Source organism: Mus caroli, unplaced genomic scaffold, assembly GCF_978045245.1.
Source record: "Mus caroli unplaced genomic scaffold, Mus_caroli_1 scaffold_19, whole genome shotgun sequence".
Lineage (NCBI taxonomy): Eukaryota > Metazoa > Chordata > Mammalia > Rodentia > Muridae > Mus > Mus caroli.
The window spans coordinates 56554817-56582592 of NW_028227274.1; the positions used below are offsets into that span (position 1 = coordinate 56554817).

General features: G+C 40.6%; 1 protein-coding gene across 1 annotated transcript in view; it reads left to right on the top strand.

Annotated features, from left to right (window-relative positions):
- The first annotated feature begins 13367 nt into the window (after positions 1 to 13367).
- Positions 13368 to 27776, top strand: part of Slc27a6 (solute carrier family 27 member 6) — a 59593-nt gene continuing 45184 nt past the window's right edge. The window contains exons 1-2 of the mRNA XM_021150779.3: positions 13368 to 14119; positions 27431 to 27634. Coding sequence (XP_021006438.1) covers positions 13639 to 14119; positions 27431 to 27634 — 685 coding nt within the window. The 5' untranslated portion in view covers positions 13368 to 13638. The remainder of the gene's footprint in view (positions 14120 to 27430; positions 27635 to 27776) is intronic.

Sequence of the window (27776 nt, forward strand, 5' to 3'; positions counted from 1 at the left end):
TATATATATAATGTTGTTGGCACAAGAATAAGATATCGACTTTGTGATTCTATTCATGACATTGCTACATTGAAGAAAGTTTAGAGTAGGCCCTTTGAGAGGCTCCCTGAGTTCAGAAGCTAGTTTTGGAAACCAGCACGTTAGCCCTGGTGTCAAGCATCAGATTATCTGTTGCTGCAACTCTGTATTTTAATTTACTGTTATCCTACACAGCTCATGTGCATTGCCGATTCATCGAGCCAAACTCTCTACGTGCCTCCTGTGGCAGATCAGGAGACACACTCCCTCTTACAATAGTTCAAAGAACAATAGCTCTTTGAAGTGTGTGGCCTAGATTTTTAGGCCATGTTACTGCCATATCTCATTTTTGGAGGATTTGTTTGTTTAGTTTAGGTTTTGTTTTAAATTTGTCTTTCTAATTTGGTATATAAGTATGTGTGGGAAATTTAGCACTGTGAAAAGAATAAAACATATGGACTTTGAATTATATAATTCCATGCCAACTAAGATTTTCATTCTATAGTGGAAAACACTTTAATAATATTGTTAGAACACAGAATCAAACACTTTGTGTGTGTGTGCACGTGCATATATAATATATATAGTATAATGAACACATATATTATATAAGTGTAATATATATATGAAATTAACTTGCACAGACATACATACACGTAGGAGATATAATGGGTTTGGGTTCAGGCCACAGTAATAAATGTACTATTGTAGTGAAGTGACTCACAGGATTTTTGGGTGTGTGTGTGTGTGTGGTTTCCAATTCAATATAAAATTTTTAAATTTCATTATACTGTCGACTACTGTGTAATCATTTTAGTAAGAAACAAACATACCCTAATTAAAAATAACTTATTGCTAAAAAGTGCTGAAGTTTTGCTGGTGCGCATCTTCCTTCAGGGTTAATTGCTGGTCGTGATGACTGTGGCAGGAAAAGACAGAGGTGGTTTTGTTAATTGTTGGGAGAGAGACAGCACTGAAGTTGTCAGCATCCGTTAACTTCTCTTTTCATGGAAAACTTTGCTGTCACATACAAGCTAGTCAACAGTATTTTCATCATTATGGAACCTTAAAAATGGACTTGGTCCCCTTAGACTCTGATGCTTCACTAACTAAAGGTTGTATAATAATGTGACTCTTGACATTTCAGCAGCAGCTCCAGCTTGGGGAAGAATTAATAAAAACTCTGTGTGTGTGTGTGTGTGTGTGTGTGTGAGAGAGAGAGAGAGAGACTGTGTGTGTTTCTGTGTGTATCTGTTTGTGTCTCTGTGTGTGTGTGTGTGTGTGTGTATCTTTACCCTCTCACAGCTGGCTGATATTTAACCTTGTGTGTGTGCTGTGTACCTGTTTGTGTGTGTGTGTGTGTGTGTGTATGTGTGTGTATATAAGTGTGTGTATGTGTGTGTATATAAGTGTGTGTATGTGTGTGTGTGTATGTGTGTCTATGTATCTTTATCCTCTCACAGCTGGCTGATATTTAACCTGTGTGTGTGCTGTGTATCTGTTTGTGTGTGTGTTTGTGTGTCTCTGTGTGCCTGTGTGTCTGTGTGTCTGTATGTGTGTCTTTGAGTGTGTCGGTGTGTCTGTGTCTGTATGTCTGTATCTGTGTGTCCATTTGTGTGTGTGTTTGTGTGTCTTAGTGTCTGTGTATGTGTATATCTGTGTGTCTGTCTGTGTGTCTGTGTGTGTGCATCTCTGTGTGTATCTGTGTGTCTGTGTGTCTGTGTATGTCTCCGTGTGTATCTGTGTGTCTGTGTATGTGTCCGTGTGTATCTGTGTGTCTGTGTATGTCTCTGTGTGTATCTGTGTGTTTGTGTATGTCTCTGTGTGTGTGTGTATTTACAAGAAGAGACTCTCCAACCACTAAAGCTTTTACCTTCAGTCATTGCTACATGTTCCACAAGTAAATCCAGGTTTTTCTGTCATTGGGCCACAAGCAGAGTAACTTGTTGAAATGAAGTCATCAGACCTTTCAAAGTTGTTCATGATGTTAAGTCACTTTTATTAAAATTCCTTTTAATGTTGATAATCTAATTTCAAGGAGTACTTGATGCTCTTAATGGGATTTACAAAGGGAGTCTCACTCTGAAGGCTTTCACCTTACTGTTCCAGCTCTATCAAGTGAATCATTACCCAAGCCCTTACAAAATGTAGTTCTTAAATAATAAGACTTGAAAGTCCATAAAATAGCTTATAAAATGGAAGCTTGGTTAACTGACATTCTTATATTTACAGAAATAAGCATTGAAAATGTCAATTGAAAACATGCACACATGTTCAGTGTACGAGGTGGAAGGAGTAAGATTACCAGCAAATGTTCTGAGTATATCTTCTAATTTTAAGACTGAATGATTTATATATTTAAAATGTAATATATCAATTTATCGTTTAGAGTTTCTCAACATAACTTGAAAAGGAACTACCTTATGTCTCAGGTCTACCACATCCTAGCCATATTCCAAAAGGACTTTAAGTCTTACTATAGAGACACTTTCCCTGTTTATTTCTTCTCTATTCACAATAGCTAGGAAATGGAATTAATGTAGATATCTACCAACCAATGAATGCATAATGGAAATGTGGTGTATGTATAAATGGAAAATTATGGAGCTGTAAAAAAATGTAAAATCATTACTTTTTCAGGAAAATTGGATGGAACTGAAAAAAAATTACACTGGTTGTCATCACCCGGATCTAGAAAGACAAATACTTGTCGTTCTCTCATATGTAGATCTTGGTTTTTGTGTGATGAACTTGGGGTTTGAGTGATAAACTCAAAGTACATCTTGAAGTCAGGAAGCTAGAAACACACAGTTAGGAATGAATGAATCAAGGTGCTTGAGACAGTAAAATGTGCATAAAATGAAAGTAGAAATGGTGGATCCTGGGAGGAAAGAGAGAGAGGGTTAAGCACACAGTGGGATGAAGAGGTGGAGATGAAGGGGAAGCGAGGAGGGATTAACCAAAATGAAGGGTGTGTAAAACAGCCATATGGAAACCTACTATCTTGCAATCTCACTTAAGGTCAAGGGGGTGGGAGGAGCAGAAAACAATGTGAGTTATTAATAAAAATCTTAGTGTCACTGATAGGATTTCTGTCTGTGGGTTATTGGAGGTCCCAGAGGTTCCCAAAGATAAATATAGACCATTGCTATTGTTCCTGGTTGCCCACCATAACTAGCTATTAAGACCCCGTTGCTGAAGACAACACTCAGGATGCATGACATAGGAAGCTCGATCTTGAAATCAGTAAGAAACTCTCTGCCTTCCAGCTAGCTTTCAGGGTGCTAGATTGTGGCATGCAATGTGGTATGGGGGAGAAAAGACATCAGCGATCTCTCTCAGTGCTGGACCCTTACTGTTATGTGCCATAATAGCATCTGCTAAACAAAATGTGCCAACTGCAATAGTGGCATGATGGTTTTAGGGGTAACCAATCAGGTTCTGATTGGATTTGAGGCCTACTCCACAGGATGGATTTTTATGCCACCTTTGACACCACAGGGTAAACTGAGGAAGGCAGCAAGTATGGAGTCAGTGATTGGAGTAGGTTCTGATAGCAACTAAGTTTCCCCCTCGACCCTACTGATAGTGGCAGGTGATTAAAAGGAAAGAGAGGAGGGGGAAGTTGGTGCAGATGGCACCGGGGTGTAAGCCTCTACTGGTGGTAGCGAATGAAAAAAAAAAAAAAAGAAAGAAAGAGGAGGAGACCAGTGCTGGTGACAACTGGTTTAAACTGCTGCTAATAGTAGCCAGAGGAAGCTGCCACTGATAGTGGCTAGTTGGGCTGTCACTGATGGTGATCTTCAGTTAGAGAAAAGAAAGAGGGAAAGAATCATACACACACACACAGAGGATGAAGCAAAGCAAGACACACACACACACATACACATGCACACACACACTGGGTGAAACAAAGCAAGACACACACACACACACTGGGTGAAACAAAGCAAGCTCCAACCATCGTAACCATACACATATATACACATATATGCATACACACATTTGATGGATAGAACAAAGCTCTAATGAGCAAGTTCTAACCATATATATATATATATGTGTGTGTGTATATATATATGTGTGTGTGTATATATACACACACACACACACACACACACACACACAGTTGGTGGGTGGAAAAAAACTCCAAAAGCTTTATTTTTCCTTTAGTCCTTTTATATCCCCTAAGGTAAGGTTCTCTATGTAAGCAAAAGAATTACCTCACAGATAAATTCTACACAAGAGGGAGTTGCAGCAGGATTATTGATCATATGCTCAAAGCAGTAGTTTTTCGATCTTTCACTCCATGGGCTCATCCTATCATGGTGGAAAGCTGTGGCCTCATTCCTGGGCCTGACCTAGAATGAAGACTTTTCTTGATCATTTAGTTTTTCTTCCTAGTGCAATTGGTGTGCTTATAGTACACGAATGCTCACTGTCCTACTTTTCATTCAGTCTTTGTTATTTTGTCAGAGGAAGCATATTCTACGTTTGATTCTAACCTTAAACTTTCTATCAACTATCTTTTTGTTTGTTTGTTATTTTCCAGACAGGGTTTCTCTGTGTAGCCCTGGCTGTCCTGGAACTCACTCTGTAGACCAGGTTGGCCTCAAACTCAGAAATCTGTCTGCCTCTGCCTCCCAAGGGCTGGCATTAAAGGTGTGCACCACCACTGCTCAGATCTATCAACTATCTTAGGTCTTAAAATTATTAGAATCAAATCAGGAATTCTATAAGATCATTAATTCATCTAAACAGCATTATTTCATGAAAGTTCATCTTCATGTTGATCTGTAGGAAATTTACCCAGTAGGGTGAGCTAATACCCAGGTATCAATCATAACAGACTACAAGCAAAACGGACTTTCTTTGCCCAATCATACCCTGTCAGAACAATGAGGAATACAACAATGACAAACATGAGAAGGCACATCACCAGTGAGAAGCGTTCCTGGGACAAAGCCCCTGGGGCCATGTGTCTGCCAGTAAACCTGATCGAATACCCATGTCTGGGGAGGTTATGGGTATTAGGAAGTGGTGTGTTGCTGGCAGTGTTTAGCTAAATAGTCACGCTTTCAAACTGCCTTCTAAATATTTATATTTATAAACTTAGATTTATGCTGCTTTCAACCTTGGTCAGAGAAGCAATTTTTCACAGTTGGTAGTGGTTAATGCAGAGCTTGATAACTGGCCAATGTGCTGAAAATAAATGAGCCTGCGTCTTCAGCTATAAAAGAACCATCGATATCAACCTTCCACCACCCAAGGACATTGTATAAGAGGGGCCCCTGAAATACTGAAAGAGCTGAATGATGGGGAGAACAACATGGCTAGTGAGCAACTCAAAATTTTAGAGTGGATTTGGAAAAGGTTCTTGAGGGCCCAGCCCTAGGATGAGAGCTATGGGCAGTTGATGAACGCTGAGGGCATCAAGGTCACTTTTCCTTGGGGTATGGCAGCTGGTTGAATGCTTTGAACCAGGGGATGGCGTCCTATCGAGGTACATGTGGACATCACTAGTTTGACTCAGTGGATTATTCATTTTGTTCAAATAGAACATAAAGTGAGAGAGACACTGGTGGGGTCATTGGTGAAGTTTGGGGGAGGTAGTAGGGCATATATAGTCAAATAACTTTATATGAATGTATGCAATTTTCAAAATATATTTAGATGGTATTTTTAAAAGTAACACACAATAAACAAAAAATATATTTGTGCTTGTCAGTAATGAAGTTCATTGTTTCATATCTTTCTTTTATCAGTTATTTACTACAGAAAAGGAATTAAGCATTTATCAAACTGTCCTATAAAAACATTCAAAATAACCATAAAACGTTCATTATTTAAAAAAAAATGTCAGCTAGCAATGTTGATGGGATGATGGTTAAAGGAATTAATTTAGGGCAAGTATCTACTAACTGGTGCTAAAAAAATGGTTGGGTTCTTGATAAAAAATTGGACATTGACAAAGAAACAATGGCCAGTTGCTAGTGCTTGTGACATGACACACCACAAAGGGAAGATAAATCAGGCATCACCACCTGAAAGCATTAGTCAGTATTGTCATTGCCAATAGTGACTGCTGACTGACTCGTGGTGCCCAAATAGCCATTACTGTGATATAATATAAACTGTATAGCATCATCTATGAAGTATTCTTAATTTATTTTTATTTTATGTGCCCTGGTGCTTTGCATGCTTGTATGTCGGTATGAGAGTATCAGGTCCCCTGGATCTGTAGTTATAGACAGTAATAAATATGGATGTGCAAGTGTCTCTAGTAGGATGTAGCTATATGCTCCAGTATCATGTAACTGGGTCACATGGCAGTTGTACCTTTAATTTTCAAGAAATATTCACATTGATTTCCATAGGGCTGTATTAGTCATACTCCCCCCAAGTAGCAAATAGGAAGTTTTTACTTTTCGTTTCTTCATCATTGCAAGTATTTGGTGTCTTTTTTCTTGATGGGAGCCATTCTGATGTGTGAGATGAAATATCAAAACAGCTCATCTTTGTAATGACTTAGGATGTTGGATCTTAAAAAAATCATTATTAGTAATCCATATATTTCTTTTGGGAGCTTTCTCTTCAATTAATTGCCTCATTTATTGATTGGCAGATTTTAATGGCATTTTATTTTAGCAGTCGTTTACAGTCTAGATACTAACCATCAAATTGACAAAGCCAATATAACCTTAAGTGGAAAGAATGGTACAGGATGTAACACAATACCTTACCTCAAATTATGCTGTAGAGCCATAGTGACAAACTCAACATGATATTGGCATAAAAACATTAATGTTGACCAGTAAACAGAATATGAAGAAATAACACAGCTAAGGCCATCTGAATTTTTATCAGGATGTGTCAAGAACTATACTGGGAATAAAAACCGGCTTATTAAGCAAATGGTGAGGACAAAACTGGATATACTGCAATAAATAAATAAATAAATAAATAAAGCTAGATTTATCTTGCTCATGGTACTTAACAATCAATTCAAAGTGGATCAAATACTTTAATTTAAAAGCTGAAATCCTGGAGCTACTAGAAGAAAACATCAAAATATATATCAAGATGTGTGTATGTGACTCTTTGACATAGATACTCGGGCTATGGATACCTTAAAAGTATTCTTGCTGCTATTTCATAACTGAAACTTTGCTACTGTTATGAGCTGTAAGTATCTGGTGTGCAGAATATCCAATATACAACCTCTGTGAAAGGATCTCGTGATCCACAAGGGGTTGAAACCCACAGGTTGAAAACCACTAAGCTAAGAGGGAAAAATGGAACCCAAATGAATGTAGAAAGTTACACGGTTTCAGGGAGAGAACCTTAATCATTTGATCGGTAACAGCAAGTCTGGAAGAGAGTAAAATCAGAAGAATACTTTCAAGTTGGGTTCATTTTTGATGGATTTATTCATAAGAAGGGGGAAATTTTTGTGAAAATTTTACTGCCAAGTATAATATTAAAGTTTGAATTTGGTTTTCTTGCTGTTGAGATGATAAATTTGTCTTATAACCAAATAAACAGTAATAAAAGGATTTCAAAATAAAGATGTGTGTACACAAAAACTTTCTGAAGCATATTCCAAGAACACAGGGATATCTTCAAGAAATAACAAATGGACTAAATAAATTTAAAAGTTTCTGCACAGCAAAGTGAACTATCAGATGATGCAATAGATAGTCTACATAAGAAGAGAACATCTTGGACTATTCTTTTTAAAGAATAAATCTTGGGATAAGACAAAAGAGGTTGTGACAGGGAGTATATAGATTAAACTTTTTTCTAAGCCAAGGATGATTTTAATTTCTCCAAAACAAAAACTAAATTGTTTTCAGAGTATTGCATATACAACATTAGATGAAGCACTGAGTTTTGAAATTCTTACTAGATGTGATTATTATTGTCAGTGGAAGAATTTAGTAAATACCATTCTAAAATTTATTTGGCCGGGCAGTAGTGGGACATGCCTTTAATCCCAGCACTTGGGAGGCAGAGGCAGGTGGATTTCTGAGTTGGAGGCCAGCCTGGTCTACAGAGTGAGTTCCAGAACAGCCAGGGCTACACAGAGAAACCCTGTCTCTTAAAAACAAACAAAATAATTTATGTTTCTTTGCTTCTGTATTTGCTTGATTTTTAGACAAGTTTCACACTGTAGCCCAGACTTACCTTCCATAATCTTGTGGACACAGCCTTCCAAGTACCTAAATTATAATTGTGAGCAATTATACACAGCTACAATTTCTAGTGTCCATGATGTGATACTGGAACGTACATTGAATGCTACCAGAGGAGAAAGGGAAACATGGACAGAGCTACAGACTCTTTGATCTGCAGTGGTGTCCTGCCTGTGAGATATGCTGGTACATTAGTGGCACAAAAGTCACATGGGCAAACAACCAATATCTGATTGGATTTAATGCCCTCTGTATGAGATGGAACCATGCTCAACTGTTGGGTGGCCAATGACCTGGGACTAGATAGGCCACAGACCTGGGAGAAAACCATATACTAGCGTGCTGTTAAAGGAACACAGTAATAAAATGACTGGATCCTGGAATCTGTGAATGTCTGTGACTGGGTTGCCAGCACAAGATGACATTGGCAGAATCAAGCCAACCATAGACTACTTAACTATCCACTGAAAAATCATTCTTACATAATTAGAAAAACTTTTTTTTTAAAGAGCTGTAAAATTTGAGGGGTGGATAAAATGGAGAATGCACTTTAGAAGTCTCTGATTCTTCTGTACATTAGAAACTAAGTCATAGCCCTTATGATATATTTAAAAACAGGGGCCCAGGGAACAACCCCCTGTGACATTTGGAGCATTGTTGATGCCTTATAGAAGTTGCCAGAGAGGCTCTATGATTTGCTTTAGTAGTCATCAAATGACCTACATCTACACAGGCAGCTTACGAACTAAACATGAAGCCTCCATGAATTCTCTGTCAGTAATAAAACTTTCCATAAATATCTTTCCCAGAAAGTCAATTTTACCAATGGCAAGGACGGGAATTTTTTTTTTTTTTTTTTACAACCAGCAGTGTCTGGATCTAAAAAATACCCTGCATAAAGCACATGTGTCGAGTATCTCTTTAGGACTTGGATTCACATAAACTTCTAGTTACATTTTCAATTAGTGGTAAAGTAATAGTTAAATATTTAATTTGTTTGAGAGTTGCTGCCAGAACTATTATTATGGGGTGGTTTAGTTGGCACTATAAAACTTTTTTATATTTGAAGATGCGTTTGATGTGTCTAAGATATGAAGCAGTGTTAATAGTCCACCAACTCCAATAGCACTCTTTGGCTTTAATATTGTTTGTTTCATGAGGCCTTGTGGGTGAAAACGTTCTAAACATAATTATTCATTAACACAAACAAACACTGAATTACAGGAAAATTAAGCCTTCCACCAAACCCCAACTTGATATCACATTCTAAAGGCAGTCATTACAAAGTGTAAAAGGCCGCAGCTTCTGGGTGGAATTAAGAAGTGGGCGAGTTCTGCAATCAGTATCTTCAACTCTATTCTTTTCCCCTTTGGAACGTCATCACGAGGGAAGGTAGTACCTGTGTCTCCCTGCTTCTGCAGAAGGGTAGGAGCCAAGCTTCTCCATGAGCATTTTGCTCTAAGTGGCAAATTACTAGTGGGAGACAAGTTACTGGTCTTTTGGGTGAGACCAATTAGCCAAATTACAAAGCCTTTCCTCTCTGCCTTCCTCAATAACAGGTCTACCAGAGTACTGTCCTCACAGTCATGGGAGGCCTACAAGAAATGGGGCCACAGCTGAAACTTAGCTAGGAAAATTGGTCAGTTAGCCATCATTAGAGATGAGAGATCAGGTGAGCCGAGCAGAGTATTGTCATGGCTCCACAGACCTTAAAGTTTCCTTCTCTATACACAATCAACCAAGATACTCCATACCTGATCAACTGAGATCCACAGCTTCTGTAGGACTACTTTCTGGGGGAGAAACTGAGAAGGTGTAGCCCTTCATTTATAGAGACATACATACCCTTCATATATATGACGTTATCTGTCTATCCCTTTCTTAAGCCCTGGCAGTCCTAAGTACCCAACCAGTTGATTCACTGAGAGCATCCATGGTGATGCTTTTTGTCAAGCTTGCATCCCACGAAATCATTTCCAGCCTCCCTTAATCCCAAGGCTGACTTGCAGAGCTGCACCAGAAAGCCCAGGAGGGAAATGGAGGTTTTAGTGGCCATGTTCTGAGGAAGTGAGTTACTGCCCATCGTGTAATGCTGTTTGTTTGTTCAGGATGACATTGATCCCTTGCTACATACAGTCCGTCCTCAACAGAACTGAAGGCGCAGAAGGGACTGGAAGAAGGGTAGGGAAGAATTGTAGAGAAGAATCTCAAATCCAAAGTGAGGAAGAGGTTCACAAGAGCATACATAGACTGGTAAGACCCTTCTCTTCCTGAGCTGACTTGTATTTAATCATACTGGTTTCTACTTTCAAATACCCTTAGAGAAAAAAAAAACATATTGATATATGTTGCAGAGGGAACCTGTAGAGTATTACACTGTCCCTTGTCAAAAGCAGTCTCCAGACAGGTGTCTAGACGATTTCGGGAATCTTGTTTCTTTCTTTTACTTAAAGCGTAGATCTATTCACTTGTAGCTATTGCTGTCTGACAGCCACTGTACAACAACTTGGTATTGTGGCTTAAGTTATAGCCATCTTTGATAGCTGTCTTTGGCAATATTGAGAGTGGTACACAAAACTTAGGGATGAGATGAACAATTCACGTGCTTAGACAGGAACGCACAGGCCTCTTAAAGGTTTCACAGCATCTATCATCCATGGGGAGAAAGCACATAGGAAATATGCCTGTGTTTTAATAGCCTGAGCTCTACGATCTTAATATGTTAGAGTCGAACGTGAACAGTCTAACACACCATCTCACACCAACAACCCTGTACGTTCTCCAATCTTACTTATACTGGCCACTGATGAAAATTAAGTTCTGTCTGTTGAAACATTGTTAGAAGTTCCTAAGAAAAAGCAAGCATACTTCCCTGGGGCGGGGGAGAAGAACATATTTACTCCTATCAGTGAGCCACCCACCAGAGACACTAACTGCTCTGTATTCCTTCTGTGGCTCAGAGGTGTTTTCCAGGATATGACTGAATCATTGAGACAGTAGGGCAAGCAATGCCGTATCAGACACGCTCATCAAGTCTAAAATGCTCGCTGCTGCAGCCTTTCCCTCCTACCCAAAAAGATCTTTCTGAACCAAAAAGTCAAGAGCTTGTGTGTAAAGTTAGAAAACGTTCTCTTCATCTACGTGGAAGGATCTGAGAGTCTTGTGACTTCGGGGATCTTTACTGTGGTTTCAAACCAACCAGGGCAGCCACAGCCTGTGTTTGGTTTTATCCAGGGTCTTGTTAGTTTCTTTTTGTTTTGTTTTGTTTGTTTGTTTGTTTTCTTTTTCTCTCTTTCTTCTAATCTTAAAGAATCTGAAGTTAAGCTAGAAGCCAGCTGATGGATGGAAGAAAAGCCAGACATAATGATGCACTGGTAATTATTACAATTAGCCTTGTGTATACCTTTAAAGGCGAAGAGCTGGGCTGATGGTGTCTACTAGGAAAGAATTTATTAGTGAGAGCTAAGGACATGAGTCAAGCAAGCACCTGCTCAACCATCATGAGTAGCTGAGTTTGGATCTCCAGCATTGATGTAGGATGCCAGGCCAGATGGCATGAGCATGCAGTCTCGTCACTGGAGAACCAGAGACCAGAAGGTCCAGCAGGCTTGTTGACCGGTCAACCTTGCCCATTCCACTAGGTTCAATGAGAGACCCTGTATCATCATCATCATCATTATCACCACCACCACCACCATCATCATCAACCTCAAAAACAATAATATGGAGAGTAATAGAAGAAGTCACCTGACATCAACCTATGGCCTCCATACCAAGTGTACACACCAGTTTGCACACTGATTTGCAAGTATGCATACATGAACACATACACACTTATAAATAATTGTTGTGTATGTAAATACACAGAAAACATCATGTAACCCGCATAATAAAATGTTCCTCTGTGTTTTATTTTTAGTAGAATGCTCTCTCTCTTTTTTTTTCACAAAAATCTGTATTCTTTTAATATAGCTGCTACCTTCCCACTTTAAGCATAGGTATGAAACCCTTTGAACTTTGACAATTTTTTGAATGGTTGAACTGGAAAACAAAAACCTAATTTTTTTTGATTCTTTGACAGTTTCGTACGTGCATTTAATGCATTTTGATGACTGCAACTCTGCCTGCTCTCCTGCCTTTCCCGTCCCTGTTACCTTACAAGTTTCTTTTCCAAAATCACAGGAGATGCAGCATTTCATATATTAAAAAAATACGGACATGATTTAAAGCATTAGGTCAATATTTTAAGAAACTGGCGCTCTAAGGATAGTGTTACAACGTCGGGCCAACACTAACGTAACCACACACTTTAAAAATTGCCTTTTGTAAAAGAAGAAAATGTGAGTTTTCATGAGCAGGTCCAAACATTCCTCCTTTTCTCAGAAAATAATTCTTCTGGGACCTAACTTATTCATAACTATACATTCTCCCTGTCTCAGCTGATTTCCCTTTGCTTATTTGGAGCCTCAACAGTAAATCTCATCAATAGTTTGGCCCCCCTCGGACAGCATTCTTTCACCTCACTAGTCTCTCCAGAGGCCTCTCATCAAGTGGGATTGAGGGATGGCCAGCCTGAGGTCAGGCTTGAGGTGTGAGCTGGCTACTACACTCCCACGTGGAAGGGGAGGACCATTTGCCCGGCAAGAAGCCTGACTAACAGTCCAGTCACTGTCACACTGGCCCCGGGGCTGGGGGAGGCAGGAGGTGACTCTCACAGCTCCAAGGACACTGGGAGGAAGATCGTTGGCCTGGGTGCTCAACAACTCCTTCCAACAGACTGGAGCTTGTGTAGGAGGGAAGACAGAGCCTTGTCCTGGGCGGGGCGAGGCTGACTGGGAGAGGGTGGCGCTGGCTGCAGCGGGTTTGGGGGCTGTGAGGCGTGGCTGAGCCCCTGCCGGAGCACGGAGCACGGGAGGGAGCCAACAGGAAACCGTGGACTTGCTCAGCCATCTCAGCTCCAAAGTAGATCCCCTGGTGCTCAAAGGAGCTTAGGCAGGGTTTTCAGAGGCAGTGAGAGGTGCTAAAGGCATCCCCAGCTTGAAGCCCAGGGAGCTGCAAGGAGCCTGTTGGACAGCCGTGGAGAGTGGGTGCACTGAGCTGTGTTGGGCTCATTTCCAGCGCTGTGAGTGTTGTGAGTACAATAGCTCACCCCCCCCCCTTTTTTTTTTTAATCTAAGAAGACTCAGGGCTCTGCTCCACAGCTGCCTAGCCCAATGCCCCAGGGCATATCACCAGCATTCTGTAGCTTTCTGGGCGAAAACCTTTGATTTCTTTCACGGGACATACAAAGACATCTTGAGCCAGAACTACAGGTGCCAGCCTTGAGCTTTCAGGACAGGAGTCTCGGGGCAAAAAGAGGTGAAACTCTTGGAAAAGAAAGAGACACTGCTAGGACCCATCGGGTCTGCTGGAGGTCTGGGCACCCATGCTCCTGTCATGGCTCACAGGATTTGGGGCTGGACTGCTCTCCCTGCATTTCCTGCAGAAACTCCTGTTCCCGTATTTCTGGGACGATTTTTGGTACTTGCTGAAGGTGGTGCGCTACGGAATTCAGATGGAGATGTACAAACTGAGGGGGGAGCTGGTCACGGTGCTGGATAAGTTCCTGAGCCACGCCAGGAAGCAACCACGGAAAGCCTTCATCATTTATGAGGGGGACGTCTACACCTACGAAGACGTGGACAAGAGGAGTAACAGAGTAGCCCACGCTCTCCTGAACCACTCCTCGCTGAAAAGGGGGGACGTTGTGGCTTTGTTGATGAGCAATGAGCCTGACTTCGTTCATGTGTGGTTTGGCCTGGCTAAACTGGGCTGCGTGGTGGCCTTCCTCAACTCCAACCTTCGCTTCGATTCCCTCCTACACTGCATCAACACCTGTGAACCCACTGCGGTGGTGGTGGGCGGAGGTAGAGTATGGACTGTGGTCTGCTATGCCCAAAGCGAACCAACCTATTTCCTGCCCTCCCCTTTCTATCCATACTTCCTGTCTAATACTTTGAGGTAGGTGATAAGGAATGTAAGATATGCGTGTGCAATAGTAGTTCCATAAGGAATGTAAGATATGCGTATGCAATAGTAGTTCCATCCCCGTAGCCAGTGACTTAGCTCCTCCCACACCTCCTCAAGCACTTTGCTATAGATCAGCAAATAGCAATAGAACTAAAGAATATCTTTATAAAATTTCTGCTTCTTGCCATTTTGGGGGAGGAGCTATTGGTACCCTCCGTCCCTGAAAGAATTCAAGAGAGATAGGGCTGATTCTGTTATTTCATCAGCCTTGACAAAATATCTCATGAATAAGAAAGCTATCATGTTTTTAAGTGTTTTTTTTCCCCGTAGTAACTTTATCGAGAATGAGTGCATTTGGATAACAGAACATTTAAAGGCGAGATTCACACATTCTTATATCCATTGCTGCACTTAACTGCATACTCTGCAGGCTAGGATTTGACAGAGCAAGGCTGGGTGTCCATCAGTCAGGAGCAGGCTCTTGGCAGACAATAATCTTTTCCCTTGTCTTATTCCCCCTTCATTTTCTTTCAGTTACGTTCTTCCTTCCCTGATGTGAGTTGAGATACCTACTATTACACATATTCACAACGAAAAACATAAATCTCTGGTTTCAATGAGTAATTAACTAAGGAACCAGGGAGGTGGGTTGCTCAATAAACTGAAATAGCAACCATGATAGTAAGTTGGTACAATCTAAAAGGTTTAGACCATTTCTTCTGCACAGAGCTAAAAAAATGTCATGCAGATGTCCCTGGTAAAGAGCTTGGTAAAATTACTTAGGTATCTTAGATTAGTTGATACATACCAGTTCTTCATACAGGATTTCAGAATCCCGTGAGAGTATGGAACATAATCTAATTTCTGCTTCATTGATGACTAAAAAGGTAGACATTTCCTGCTTGCTTTTCTCACATATTCACACATAGCTGTGGGCACAAGAAGGGCTGGCCGTCAACACCGTCATTCTTCCTACATCTCTGTGTCCTTCCAGCCTATCTTGTGATTCAATCAAGTCGGGAAATATTTATTGTCAAGCACAGGTTTCAGCTAGTTTAGGGGCATAGGAACAGAGAAACCAAAAGTGTCCCTGGAGTGCTGTCTGGTGATTTCCTCTGCCCTGTGTTCCATTTCACTTTGTAAAGAGCCGTGTTTGTACACTGAGGCTTCAGTGACCTGTGGTAAGGAGTAGGATCAATGAATCATGCAGAATTCTGACAGTGTGGCTAACCAGTGTTGATCAATGACTAGAGCTGTGAATGTGGCAGAAAAATAAGCAGTGTTTATTATCTGTGGACATACTCCGGCTTTTATTCATGGCTTACATCACTACACATCAGGTAGCGACTGTGAATTCCAACTTGTGCTAGGAAATGTTACCTCCCTTCAGAAGAGCACACTAAAAGGGTTCCAGTGTGAGCTCTTTGTGGCTAAGATGCTGAGGTCAATAAGAGGACCTCCTATAAAACAAAACACGAAGAAGTTCTTCTGAGGGACACAGTACAGGGCACCTCTCAAGTTGATGTGCGGACCTAGCTGTAGCATGCGGTGTTGTTTAATCATGTTCAACTACTGGCACAGATCGTGTGTTCTAGCTTTTACTCAGTTCTCCAGTAATTAATACATCCCAGCCTCCCCCACTTCCTTTTTAGTGTATAAGAGCTATGGAGACTGGGAACATAGCTAAGTCCAGCAAAGTACCATCCAAACCCCATCCAAAGTACCATCCCAAGGTTGGTCTCTAGAACCCAAATTTAAAAATAAGTCAGTCAGTCAGTCAGTCAGTCAGTAAGTAGACATCTAGGTAGGTAGGTAGGTAGGTAAGTAAGTAAGTAAGTAAGTAGTAAGTAAAGCTATGTGTGGTAATCTCAGAGTTTCGAGGCAGAGGTAAGTGGATCCCGAGTGCACACTGGCCATTTAGCATAGCCTACTTGCTGAGCTCCAGGCCAGTGAGAGACTCTATCTCAGAAACTGGTAAGGTGGAACTCGATGGAAGAACACACAAGGCTGACCTCTAACCTTCACAACAGCTCATTCACATGCACTTTCACACACACACACACACACATACACACACACACTCATACACATTCAAACTTGTACACACACATGAACACACATATACATTCACACATCCACATACATTCATATTTCATATGCAAAAATACATGCACACATGCACACACACACAAGCATGCACACACACAAGCATGCACACACAGACTACAACTTTAGGTTACTGGTATTTTAAGTCAAATACTATGTAGTAGAGTTTTTTCAACAAAATAGTTAACTAGAGAAATTAAGCTTAAGTCACATTAACCATTCATGTTCACATATCTTAAAACACAAATTACATGAATTTTAAAGAGGTGATAGTTTTATTCTAACTAATGAATGGGTTGCTTTGTTAAGAACAGCCTAGGTCCCAGTAAATTGTGTGCATTTAAAGTTCTTACTGTGAAACAGTGTATTCTTTTAAGTGACATTTTAAGCCGCAATGGTGAACAGTATACTAGTAATAATTCGGTATTTAAATTTCAGAATCCATAGATTCTGATCAGCCATTCCTAATGGGGATTCATATAATCCTAGAACAAGCATACTGAAGTGGAGAGATGGGTGGTTTAGACAGAGCAGCCAGGCAGACCTGCAGTTCAGGTATAGTCAACTGCTTTGTAGCTGATGGAATCCGTTGTGAGTATCACTTTTACAAAGCTATAAGATGGCTGGTGACAATGTCAACTATTTCACAGCCCAGTTCTGGCTTTCATGACTTAGGCAGTGCCTCTTAGATAGTTGCTAGACTCTTAGCAATTGAAATTAATTCATGCTGTGCTCATCAAACATTGTACCCAAAAGAACTATACACAGTTTGTTTGAAATGCTATTTTAGAAAAATTACACTTCTAAATAATGTACAGATTTGTGTGTGTGTGTGTGTGTGTGTGAGCGTGCCAGAGTGCATGTGAGAGTGCACATGTGTGTGAATGCATGTATGTGTGTGCATGTGGGGACCATAGGGCAATTTGCAGGGCCTTTCTTCAGTTGCCATTCATATTCCTTTTGAGACAGTCTCTCTCACTGCCCTGGACCTCATTGAATAGATCAGCCTACCCAGCCACTAAGCACTTTGTCTCTCTCTCCCCAGTGCTGAGATCAGACATGCAAACTATGACACCCAACTTATAAAGATGGGGTACTGGGGATCAAACTCAAGCTCTGTGTGTACCTTACCAAATGACATGTCTGTAGCCCCAGAAGTTATATACGACTTTAAACAAGTTTCATGGGTCAGGTCAGATAACGTTCTTGGTGAAAGGTACAGTTTCCACCTTGGCTTATCTTTCTGACAAACTTCAGGAGGAAGCCTAAGGAAAGGTATTGATCACAATCAACAAACCTTATTCAGTAACGATGGTACCATTTCTCAAGGCGGACACCTGTAAGGTGTTCCCAGTGGTACCGAGAGGCACACGTGATGATGTTAGCTCAGTCAAATACCTCCCTTCAGTAGGTTGCATAACCAGGATCAAAATCCCGGCTTCTGATGTGAGGTCTTGATTTGATCACAATCCAGCTATGTGGGGACCGCCAGTTACATTGCACACAGTTATAAAAAACTATATATGTCCAGGCTCTATGAAAACACTACAAAATGGCAACATCAAGATACCAGGCTTTTAATACACACTAATTAGAAAAATGTGTACGATATTATTCTTCCAACAAAGCTGAAGACTCAAATATACTTGCAAAGGGGTCTCCTATGCTCTGGTCTCGGGGTCTGGGTCAGGTTAGTGTTCTCTGCTAATCAAAGAATGAAAATGAAAAGACAGGAAAAATCTCAGGCAGGACAGGTGACGACAGCCGGAAGATTCTCATTGCGGCAGACAGAAACTGCTGTTTAAAAAAAAAAAAAAAAAAAAAAAAAAGGTTTATTAGGGAAGAGGAAATGCTACTCATAATAAGTAATGTTGTGGGTCTGTGGGTCTACCAGGTGTCCACGGTTCCCTGGCTACTCACTGCGTGCGTGCGTGCGTGCGTGCGTGCGTGCGTGTGTGTGTGCTGTTTCTCGGTACTCTGCCGCTTAAATCTCTACAAACAGATGACTTTACAATTCTCCTGTTACCCCGTCTCCCCTACTTTAAATGCGATAGCACTTAGTGTGCGAGTTTATTTTTAAGACTTGAGATTTCTCGTCATGAGAAGTCATGACTTCCGTTCATAGTTGAGGAGCTAATGGCTACGGCCCTGCCCTGTTTTTATAAGCAGTTGCCCTCAGGCTGTGCAGAGGAAATGCTCAGGTTAACAACTGATCTGTTGTCACCCTGCAATTACCCTTTAGCCATAAAGGTAATTATTAAAATCAACAGGAAGAGAGGGAAAGATCCCTTTTACATTTCATAGAAAATTATATGTACAGAGATACAGAAAGCTAAGGGACCCTAGGAACTTTATTACCTACCCTGTGTTCCGTGATACCTTCTCACAGGACACGAATATTTTTCCAGGACATGGCTATTTTTTTTTCTTGTATTTATTAGAATGGCTGTTACCACATTCTTATTTTTTTTCCCCATCTTGGATTTAGCAGGGTCAAGAAAGTAACCTTGCTACAAAAGAAAATAATTTTACTAATTTAAATGTATAGTGTAATTTAAAAAGAAGAAACCTAGACAGAGAAGTGAATGAAACAGCATGGCTCATACCCATCTCTTCTCAACGGAAAAGGGAAAATGACTTAATACATCCTGTGGAGACTACTGGATTTGAAAAATCATTATAATGAATGGGCATGTAGAAAGGATGCTAATCTGTGGCGGGTGGGGGTGGGGAGGGGTGGGGGTGGGAGGTGAGGGGATAAATGCTGGAGTCCAGTACACCTGGGTAAAAACAAGGGCATTAGCTTGGGCAGGCTCTCATCTCCTTTTACACTTTCAGTTGCCTTCAGATTCCTTTCATTTCCAAGACAGGAAATAGCGCTCACTGCTTATGTGTGCCATGATTTATAATAAACGGGGTTCATGAAAGTATACATCATTAGCTAATAGATTATTCAGAAGTAGCATAAACAGCACACACTCCCTGAGAGGTGTGTGATGTATAATAAACAGTGTTCATAAAAGTAGCTGGGCCACTATTTACGCCAGAGTGAGTTTCTGGGCCTCACAGAAAACCCTGGAATCAGAATGTCTGTATAGTACTGTAGGACACGGCTTATTTCAGCATGCTTTTCTTAAAAAACCGGAGCCTAGCCACGCCTCTATAACAAGGCTCCTGAGCTGCTCTGCACAGAAGAGTGATAAGATCTATACTCTCATCCTGACTTCTTTGTAAAGATTGTTATACACATACACATTGGTAAATATTTTACCTTTACATTTTTATTTCATAAAATATTTTATTTATATAAAATACTTGCCAATATATTAATTATATATGTATCATTTAAAAATACACATATATAATACACACACATCTATATGTATGTATATATATGTATGTATATATATGTATGTATATATGTATATGTGTGTGTTTGTGTGTGTGTATATGTGCTTATGTGTGTGTGTGTGTATATATATATATATATATATATATATATATATATATATATATATATCAATTGATCCCTTCCCTCACATGTTAAACAGGATAACAAACAGTTTTTGCAACATGCAAAGCAAATTCATATGGCAAGTTGGAGGGACATGTGAAAATTTTGCTATTGACTTTACAGTCTCAGAAACGTGACTGAGAGGTGCAGTAATGACGTAAGAAGAAGTCAGTTTGTACTAAGGGTCCTGAGGCTTACACACAGGAATGTCACTTACCCATGTTCACACTTGGGGTCTTCCCTAATTCTGGGCCTTGAATGTGGGAGAACTAAACAGACTGTAGAGCTATTGTTTTGAAAGACTAGCTCCTTTGTGCTGTCTTTCTGTATCCGTCTTGTCTTTCCTTCCAGCCATCCTTGTGGGTTTTTGCTCCTGGCCAACAGCAGTCTGCACACAGCAGGATGTGGCGTAACCGCAAGCACCAACCAGAACTGCGCATTCGCCTTCTGTTCTTATATCTTGCTGTATTTGAATTTGTGATAGAAATAAAGATTAATAAGACACTTAAAGTCCCAACCCCAAGCTCCCTGGTGACATGGCACCCTGTTAGTTATGTGTTTGTTTTGAGTTTCTTACAAATTCTATTTATGAATTATTTAGTGCCACTTGACTCATTTTTATTAATTTCATTGAAAATGACTTTTTCATAGAATACATTTCATTCATGTTTTTCCCTCTCCCTCAGATCCTCCTGACCTGCCTAACTTGATGTTCTCTAACTTTGTTCTGTTTTCTCTTTCTCAAACAACAGCAACAGAGAAAACCACAACACACACACACATACACACACACACACACACACACACACACACATCCTTTAATCCCAGCACTCAGGAGGCAGAGGCTGACAGATTTCTGAGTTGGAGGCCAGCATGGTATACAGAGTGAGTTCCTGGACAGACAAGGTTACACAGAGAAACCCTGTCTCAAAAAAACAAAAAACAAAAAACAAACAAACAAACAAAAACAGCAAAATGAAAAAAATTTAAAAGTCCACAAAATACTATTGAGGTTTTTTTTGTTTTTTGGGTTTTTTTTTGTTTTTGTTTTGGGGGGCTTTTGGCATTGTTGTTGTTGTTGTTGTTTGTTGTTTTTTCTGTTGGCCAATCAATTCTGGTCATGAGGCTCGCCCTGAAGTGTGGTTGTCACACCCAGTGAGACTCCATTGGGAAAAAATGACCTTCCCTTTGCCAGCAAACATCAACTGGAGATAGCTTCCTAGTTAGACCTAGGACCCTGTGGCTGCCTCCTAGTCTCAGTACTAGGATCCATTAGCTGAACCTGGACTAGGTCCTGTACATGCTCACAGTATCTGTAAGTTCTTATGTGTGTCAGTCTTGTTGTGCCCGGAAGACACCTGTTGCTTGGAGCCATCCATCACCTCTGGCTTTTATAATCTTTCCGCCTCCTTCTCCATGGAGATCCCTGGGAGCTGAAGGCTTCAAGATCTTTCCCTCTGAACTTTGTCCAGTTTTGGGTCTCTGTGTTAATTCCCATCTACTGTAAGAAGTTTCTCTAATGTGGCCTGAGCAAGGCACTCATCTAGGAGTATAGCAGAATGTTGTTAAGAGTCACTTTATTCCTTTAGCAGAATAATAATATTCTCCCTATTCTCCTGATAGGTCTCCCCCTAATAGGGTCCAGGACCTATCTAGCTTCAGGTTCTTGGATACTTTAGCAATGAGAGTATGAGTTCTTTCTATCTCATGGAGCAGGCCTTAAATCCAATTTTAAAAATGATTGTTACCAGCACCCCACCAAAATATCTTGTATCCAGGTCACTGTTGTGGGTCACAAGTTTGTAGCTGGGTGATCTTTGTGTGCCTTTCTCTTTTGGTGGTGTTCAGAGTATTTTCTTATCCCACAAATGCTAGTCACTGGGGGTGGGAGGGGATTCTAGCTAGGCACTGACTTGATGTTTCTGTGTTTTATGGTATAAGTGTTAGTAGGGCTTAATCATCAAGTTGTGGACATCAAATGATAACACTGGCAATAGCCTGTGGTATTTGGGGATTTATATGGGGTCCCTTTGTACAATGACTCAACTGGATTTAACCAGTTCCTGCCACTGGAGGTGTCACCTTGTGCATAAGATATCTAGTTGGGGCTTTGATGCCACTATTATTTGGTTGTTCCACTTAGAATGAATACACACACACACATATGTATACACACACACACACACATACACACACATATGTATACACACACACACACACACACACACACATATATGGAAGTTTCCACAGTGGTAGATTTTCAGATGGCTTTGAGTTTTATTTGCCCCTCCCCATATTCCTTTATTTAGCCTTCACTCCCATATTCTTCCTTATTTAGTTTTCCTATTCTAGGTTCCTCTTCCCTCTCCATAACACTAATTTTATTTTTCCTTCCATAGGAGATTCTTTCCTCTCCTCTGGTCCCTTACTAGCTACCTAACCTCTGTGCTTATTTGGTTTAAATCACACATTTTGAAAGCTTAAAAACTGACATACACACAAAAGAGAGAACAGAGACTATTTGTTATTTAGACTCTGGGTTACCTCATGAGGATTACTCCTGCCTCCTCCCCGCCCCCAGTTCCATCCATTTAAAGACAAACTTTTATAATTTTAGTTTTCAATGTGAATAATATTCCATTGTGTAAACATAGCACATTCTCATTATCCATTCATTGGTTGATGGACATCCAGGCCATTTCTAAGTTTTGGCTATCAGGAATAGATCAGTAATGAACACGGTTGAGCAAGTGTCTCTGTAGTAAGGATATAGAGTCCTTTCGGCATATGCTCAAGGGTGGTATAGCTGGGTCTTGAGGTAGTTCTATCCCCAGCTCCCTGAGAAGCTGTGACATGTATTTCCACAGTGGTCCACAAGTTGCCACCACCACTAGCAATGACTGAGTGTTCCCCTAGCCAACCGTGTCACCTGTATGAGCTGCCCTTTGTTTTATTGATCTTGGCCATTCTGACTGGGATAAGAGTTTTAATCTGCATTTTCCTGATGGCTGAGGAAGTTGGACGTTTCACTAAGTGTTTCTCAGCCATTCGTGTTTCATCTTTTCAGACCTTTCTTCTCAGTTCTAAGTTCCAGTTTTAAATTGTGTTATCTATTTTCTTGGTGTTCAGGATCTTTTGTTTACAGCTCTTTATATGTTCCAGATACTACTCTTACTGTATGTATAATTGATAAAAAGAAACCTTTCCCCTTTCTGAAGGCTGCTGCTTTGATGGAATGATAGTGTCCTTTGCCATAAAGACGCCTCTTTACTTTATGAGGTCATACTTATTACGTGTTAGTGACTGTGATGTCCTGTACCATCAGTATCCTGCTTTAGAAAGTCCCTTCCTGTACCATGAGTCCCAGCCTACCTTTCACTTTCTCTTTTATCACGTTCAGGGTATCTGGATCTATGTGGAAGGCCTTGATCCATTTGGAGTAGAGTTTTCTACAGGACACCACCCCCTCCCCCAGGACTCCCAGGACTGGTCCCCAGTCTCAGCACTTGAGAGTCTGGGTTCTGGAAAAGACCCCTGCCCTCAGGAACCATGACATTCAGTCACCCTAGTGGGGTGATGATAGCTGTAACAAATGCTCCCCAAATTCCACCCAAAACAGCCAGGGCAGAGGACCACATTTCCTAGTTCCTGTCTTCACATGGTGTCTGCATGATTGAACTTAAGTTCAATAAGAACTTAATAAGTTCTAAGTTCAGTAAGTTCAGTTAGAAGTTCTACATGCAATCATTCAGACTAAACAGAACCATTTGTGGAAAATTCTGTCTTTTCTCTACTGTATTTTGGTCTTCTTTGAAAAAAATCCAGTGTCCATAGATGTGGACTTGTGTCTGGGTCTTCAATTCAATTCAATCTGTCTGAATCAATGTGTCTATTTTTTTTTTTTTTTTGCCAAGACCATCCTGGTTTTATCACTACATCTCTAATACAGCTTGAAATCTAGAATGGTGATTCCTCCAGGAGTTCTTCTCTTATTATTCAGGGTCTTTTGTGTTTCCACATGACATTGAGGATTGTTTTCTCAATAATCATGTAGAACTATGTTTTACAATTATGTTTTTCTTATTCAAGACTTTTAGTTGCTTGATTAGAATTATCCCAGGATATTAGTTTTTATTATTTTTTGTTGAGGCTATTGTGAAAGGTACTGCTGCTATTATGATTTCTTTCTCAATCTGTCATTTGGATGTAGGAAGACTACTGATTTTTGTATGATAATTCTGTATCCTGTTATCTTTATGAAACCATCTATCAAGTGTTTTAAGGGGTTTGTTGGTATAAATAATGGTTCTAGTCTTTATTGAGTGGGTGATCTACTCTGTGGTTGCTGTTCCTCACTCTGGATCCGAGGCAAGTGTAGTGGGTATAGGGTCCCTGGAAGAGAATAAATTTGTTGGTTGGTAGGTGACACAAAGGAGTGGAAATGGGCTAGGAGAAAAGGGTGATGTTTGTGGTGGAAAGAAGGTTTCCTGGAAAGAACTAAAGAGGCCCTGGGTCAGCACAGATGGGCAAGGTCTCCAGAAAATGGAGGTAAAGTAGGAGAAAAAGCTTCTCTGGGCAGGCTGCAAGAAGACAAAGAGAAAGTCTGGAGAGACAGAAGTGAAGTATGACTCATGTCTGCTGTTGCTTCTTTATGATTCATCTGAATTATAAAGCTCTAACCAGGAGTGTAATAGAACTGAACAGAGACTGACAGCTCTAGCCAGATAATCCTGCATGCTTCATATTCTCATTCCTGAAAATGTTTCACATAGTACTATCGATTCAGATTCAAAATGAGCTAGACTTTGTGATTATGTTTCAAGTTTAATTTTAAGAATTAAATAACATATAGTTGCTTTTTATGTACAGAGCAAAAATAGCATATATTCTAGAGCATCTGAGTAGGGTCTATTGTATATTGAATTACATCATTCTTAATCACTGTGGTTTTTAAAGATTTTTTTAAAAGCATGTATATTTTTGTGTGTCTCTGTATTGGGGAATGTACATGTGAATAGAAGTGCCCAAAGATACAGGAAGAGGCTCTCTGATCTTAGGAGCTAGATTATAGGGCATTGGGAACCTCCTGATGTGGGTGCTAGAAACTGAACTCAGGTCTTCTGCAGGAACAATGCAAACATGTAACCTCTGATCCCACTCTCTCTAGGCCAAGTCATTGATTTCTTTTATGACGCATATATAGTTTTAGAATAATTTAATTTCAGTTTGATTACCTGTTGCACTGGGAATCATTTTGAGACCTTGTTTTATTAGCTTTCTAAGATGCTATGATAAAGTAACTGGGAGTTTAAAATAAGAGAAATGTATTCTGCCTGGTTCTGGAGGCTAACAGTCTAAAGCAAAGGAATTGTCAGGGTCATATTTACAGAAAAGTAAAGAAAGAATCTTTCTTCATCTCGCCTGACTCTGGTTGTGCCAATTGCAGAAGGCTAGCGGGTATCATCGCATAGCACCACCAAAGACATTGCAGTAGATGCTGAATTAAAATTCAGCATGAAGAAGTCCCTCACACCTTGGAAATGAATAGCATATCATAGAAATATTGAAAAAACCTAGAAGTTATAATAAATATAAAACTTTTACTCTCAGAGATCCATATTAAACTACAGAAATACAGCCAAAGGGATTTAATGTAATTTCTATGTTCTGGGGGGGTGGGGAGGGGAAAGTTGTCAGGAATGATGGATTTTGATTCTTTTGTGCACTGTTGGGTACTCACCCCAACCATGGCATTTTGTATTTTTTTTCTTTTTTCCTTTCTTTTCTTTTTTTTCTTCTTCAAGACAGGGTTTCTCTGTGTAGTCCTGGCTGTCCTGGAACTCACTCTGTAGACCAGGCTGGCCTCGAACTTAGAAATCCACCTGCGTTTTGTATTCTTAAGGCTGGAAAAAAAAAAGAGTTCTTTAAAAACAGTATCCTGATTCCTTTCCAGTCCTCTGACATGCAGACCCTTGAACTCACTACACTCCAAGGCTTTCCAAGGGTGGAGACATGGACTCTCGGGGTCATCTGTTCCTCTTGTCTGCTTGACTTTGGTTCTGTCCTTGGTTTTCAACCTCAGGCTGCTCTGGAGATTCAGGTCATCATTCCACGCTCAGCTCTCACATTGCTTTCTGAATGAAGGACCTTGTTCCTTTTCTGGAAGCTAGCCTTCCTTTCTTCCCCCCACCCCACCCCCTCTGCTCCAGGGCTTTGCAACTTGACTTATCAGTGGTGCCAAGAACAGGCCTCTTTCTAAATTCACTTAACTTTTGGCTTCCAACTGGCCTTAAGACCACAGTGATCCTATGACTTCCAGAGCAGCCAAGGGATTTACCCAAATGTGTTTTATTGAGGTTGAACAATTAAGCCCCTAGATGTGCTCCCAGAACAATTAACAACTAGTTGTAGTTAAAAGAAAATGTCTATCGAAGTATCCTAAATTTAGATTTGAAGAGAATCTGGAAAGCAGGACTCATCCCACTGGGTGAGAATTAGACCATACCACAATTTGGAGACAAATCTGAAGCAAGTTTAATTAAAGGTTGGACTCAGGCCAGTTCCATTCCTGGGTTTCAAGAAAATGGCAAAGAGTCATGTTTTTCTTAGGCTGAAAAAGCAAAACCACAGGGCCACTGTATTTCTCATTGGGTTGTAGCAGGGGCAAGCATATATCCTGACATATTTCCTCCTGCCTACAACCAAACAGGGGTAAGCATGTACCCTGATGTGTTTCCTGCCCTCATACCTCCAGCCTACATGTGATCAAGTATATCTGGCTCAGCTGGCTCAAACTTGTTTAGGGGAACAAAAATATGTGGCTTGCTATCTCCCCCAAACAATAGTCTCCAGTATTTCAGGAAGTGTCCATCTTTGGGCAAGTGAGGCTTAGCTTACAGCTTAACTTTGGCCCTTACAGTAGTTTTACTTTGAAACTGAAAAAAATAAGTTTGCTAATAAGTCTTTTAGACTATTTAAGGCAGCTGTAAAGAGACAGGAGGCAGGAGGAAGCAAGGTTTGTTCTGACTTTAGGTGAAGAAATGTTTCTTCATGATAGGGGGCATTTGGACAGATGCTCAAAATGTCTACAGAAGAAGATGGGATCTGGCCCCTTGTAAAGACAGAAACTACTACTACACCACAGTCCCGCTCTTCTAGAACTGATTGGCCTGGCAAAAGGAAGCTGGGAAGTAAAATCTTTTAACAGAAAACTATCAAAATGGCCAACATTTATGTGAATCTGCTTTGTGTTGTTCAATCAGATGGTGACAAAATTGTTGTTTCTGTGACTCCTGTTGAAATCGAGCCTCGAGGCCTGGAGTGGTGCTCATGCACCACTGGATTTTGCAAACTGAGCTGGGAGATTACAAATTCAAGGACCCACTAGAGAGATTAGGGAGGCATGCCACAAGACAGAACAAATTTTCTCAAACCAAATATAAGCATAAAGTAGCCCTGATGCCACTAAATCAGACAGAGGAGAGGCTTTGTTTCCGTTTTATCTCCGTCCTAACACAGGAAGGAAACCCAACATGAAACATTTGAGGTTTGAGTTTGTTGACCTATTTCTAAATTTTTTGCTTCTCAGATTTGCTTGGAAGCATAGAAGAAATCCTTCCCAGTCTCCCAAAACATGTCAGAGTTTGGGGAATGAAGGATTCTGTTCCAGAAGGTATAGTTTCACTCCAAGAAAAGCTGAGTCTTGCCTCTGATGAGCCAGTGCCACCAAGCCATCATGTCACCTCAAGCCTCAAGTCTACTTGCCTCTACATTTTTACCTCTGGAACAACGGGTATGTTCTCTCTCCCTCTCCATTTCCCTCTCCCTCTCCCTCTCCTCCTTCCCCTCCCTTCTCCCTTCCCATCCCTTCCCCTTCTCCCTCCTCCTCCTCCTCCTCCTCCTCCTCCTCCTCCTCCTCCTCCTCCTCCTCCTTC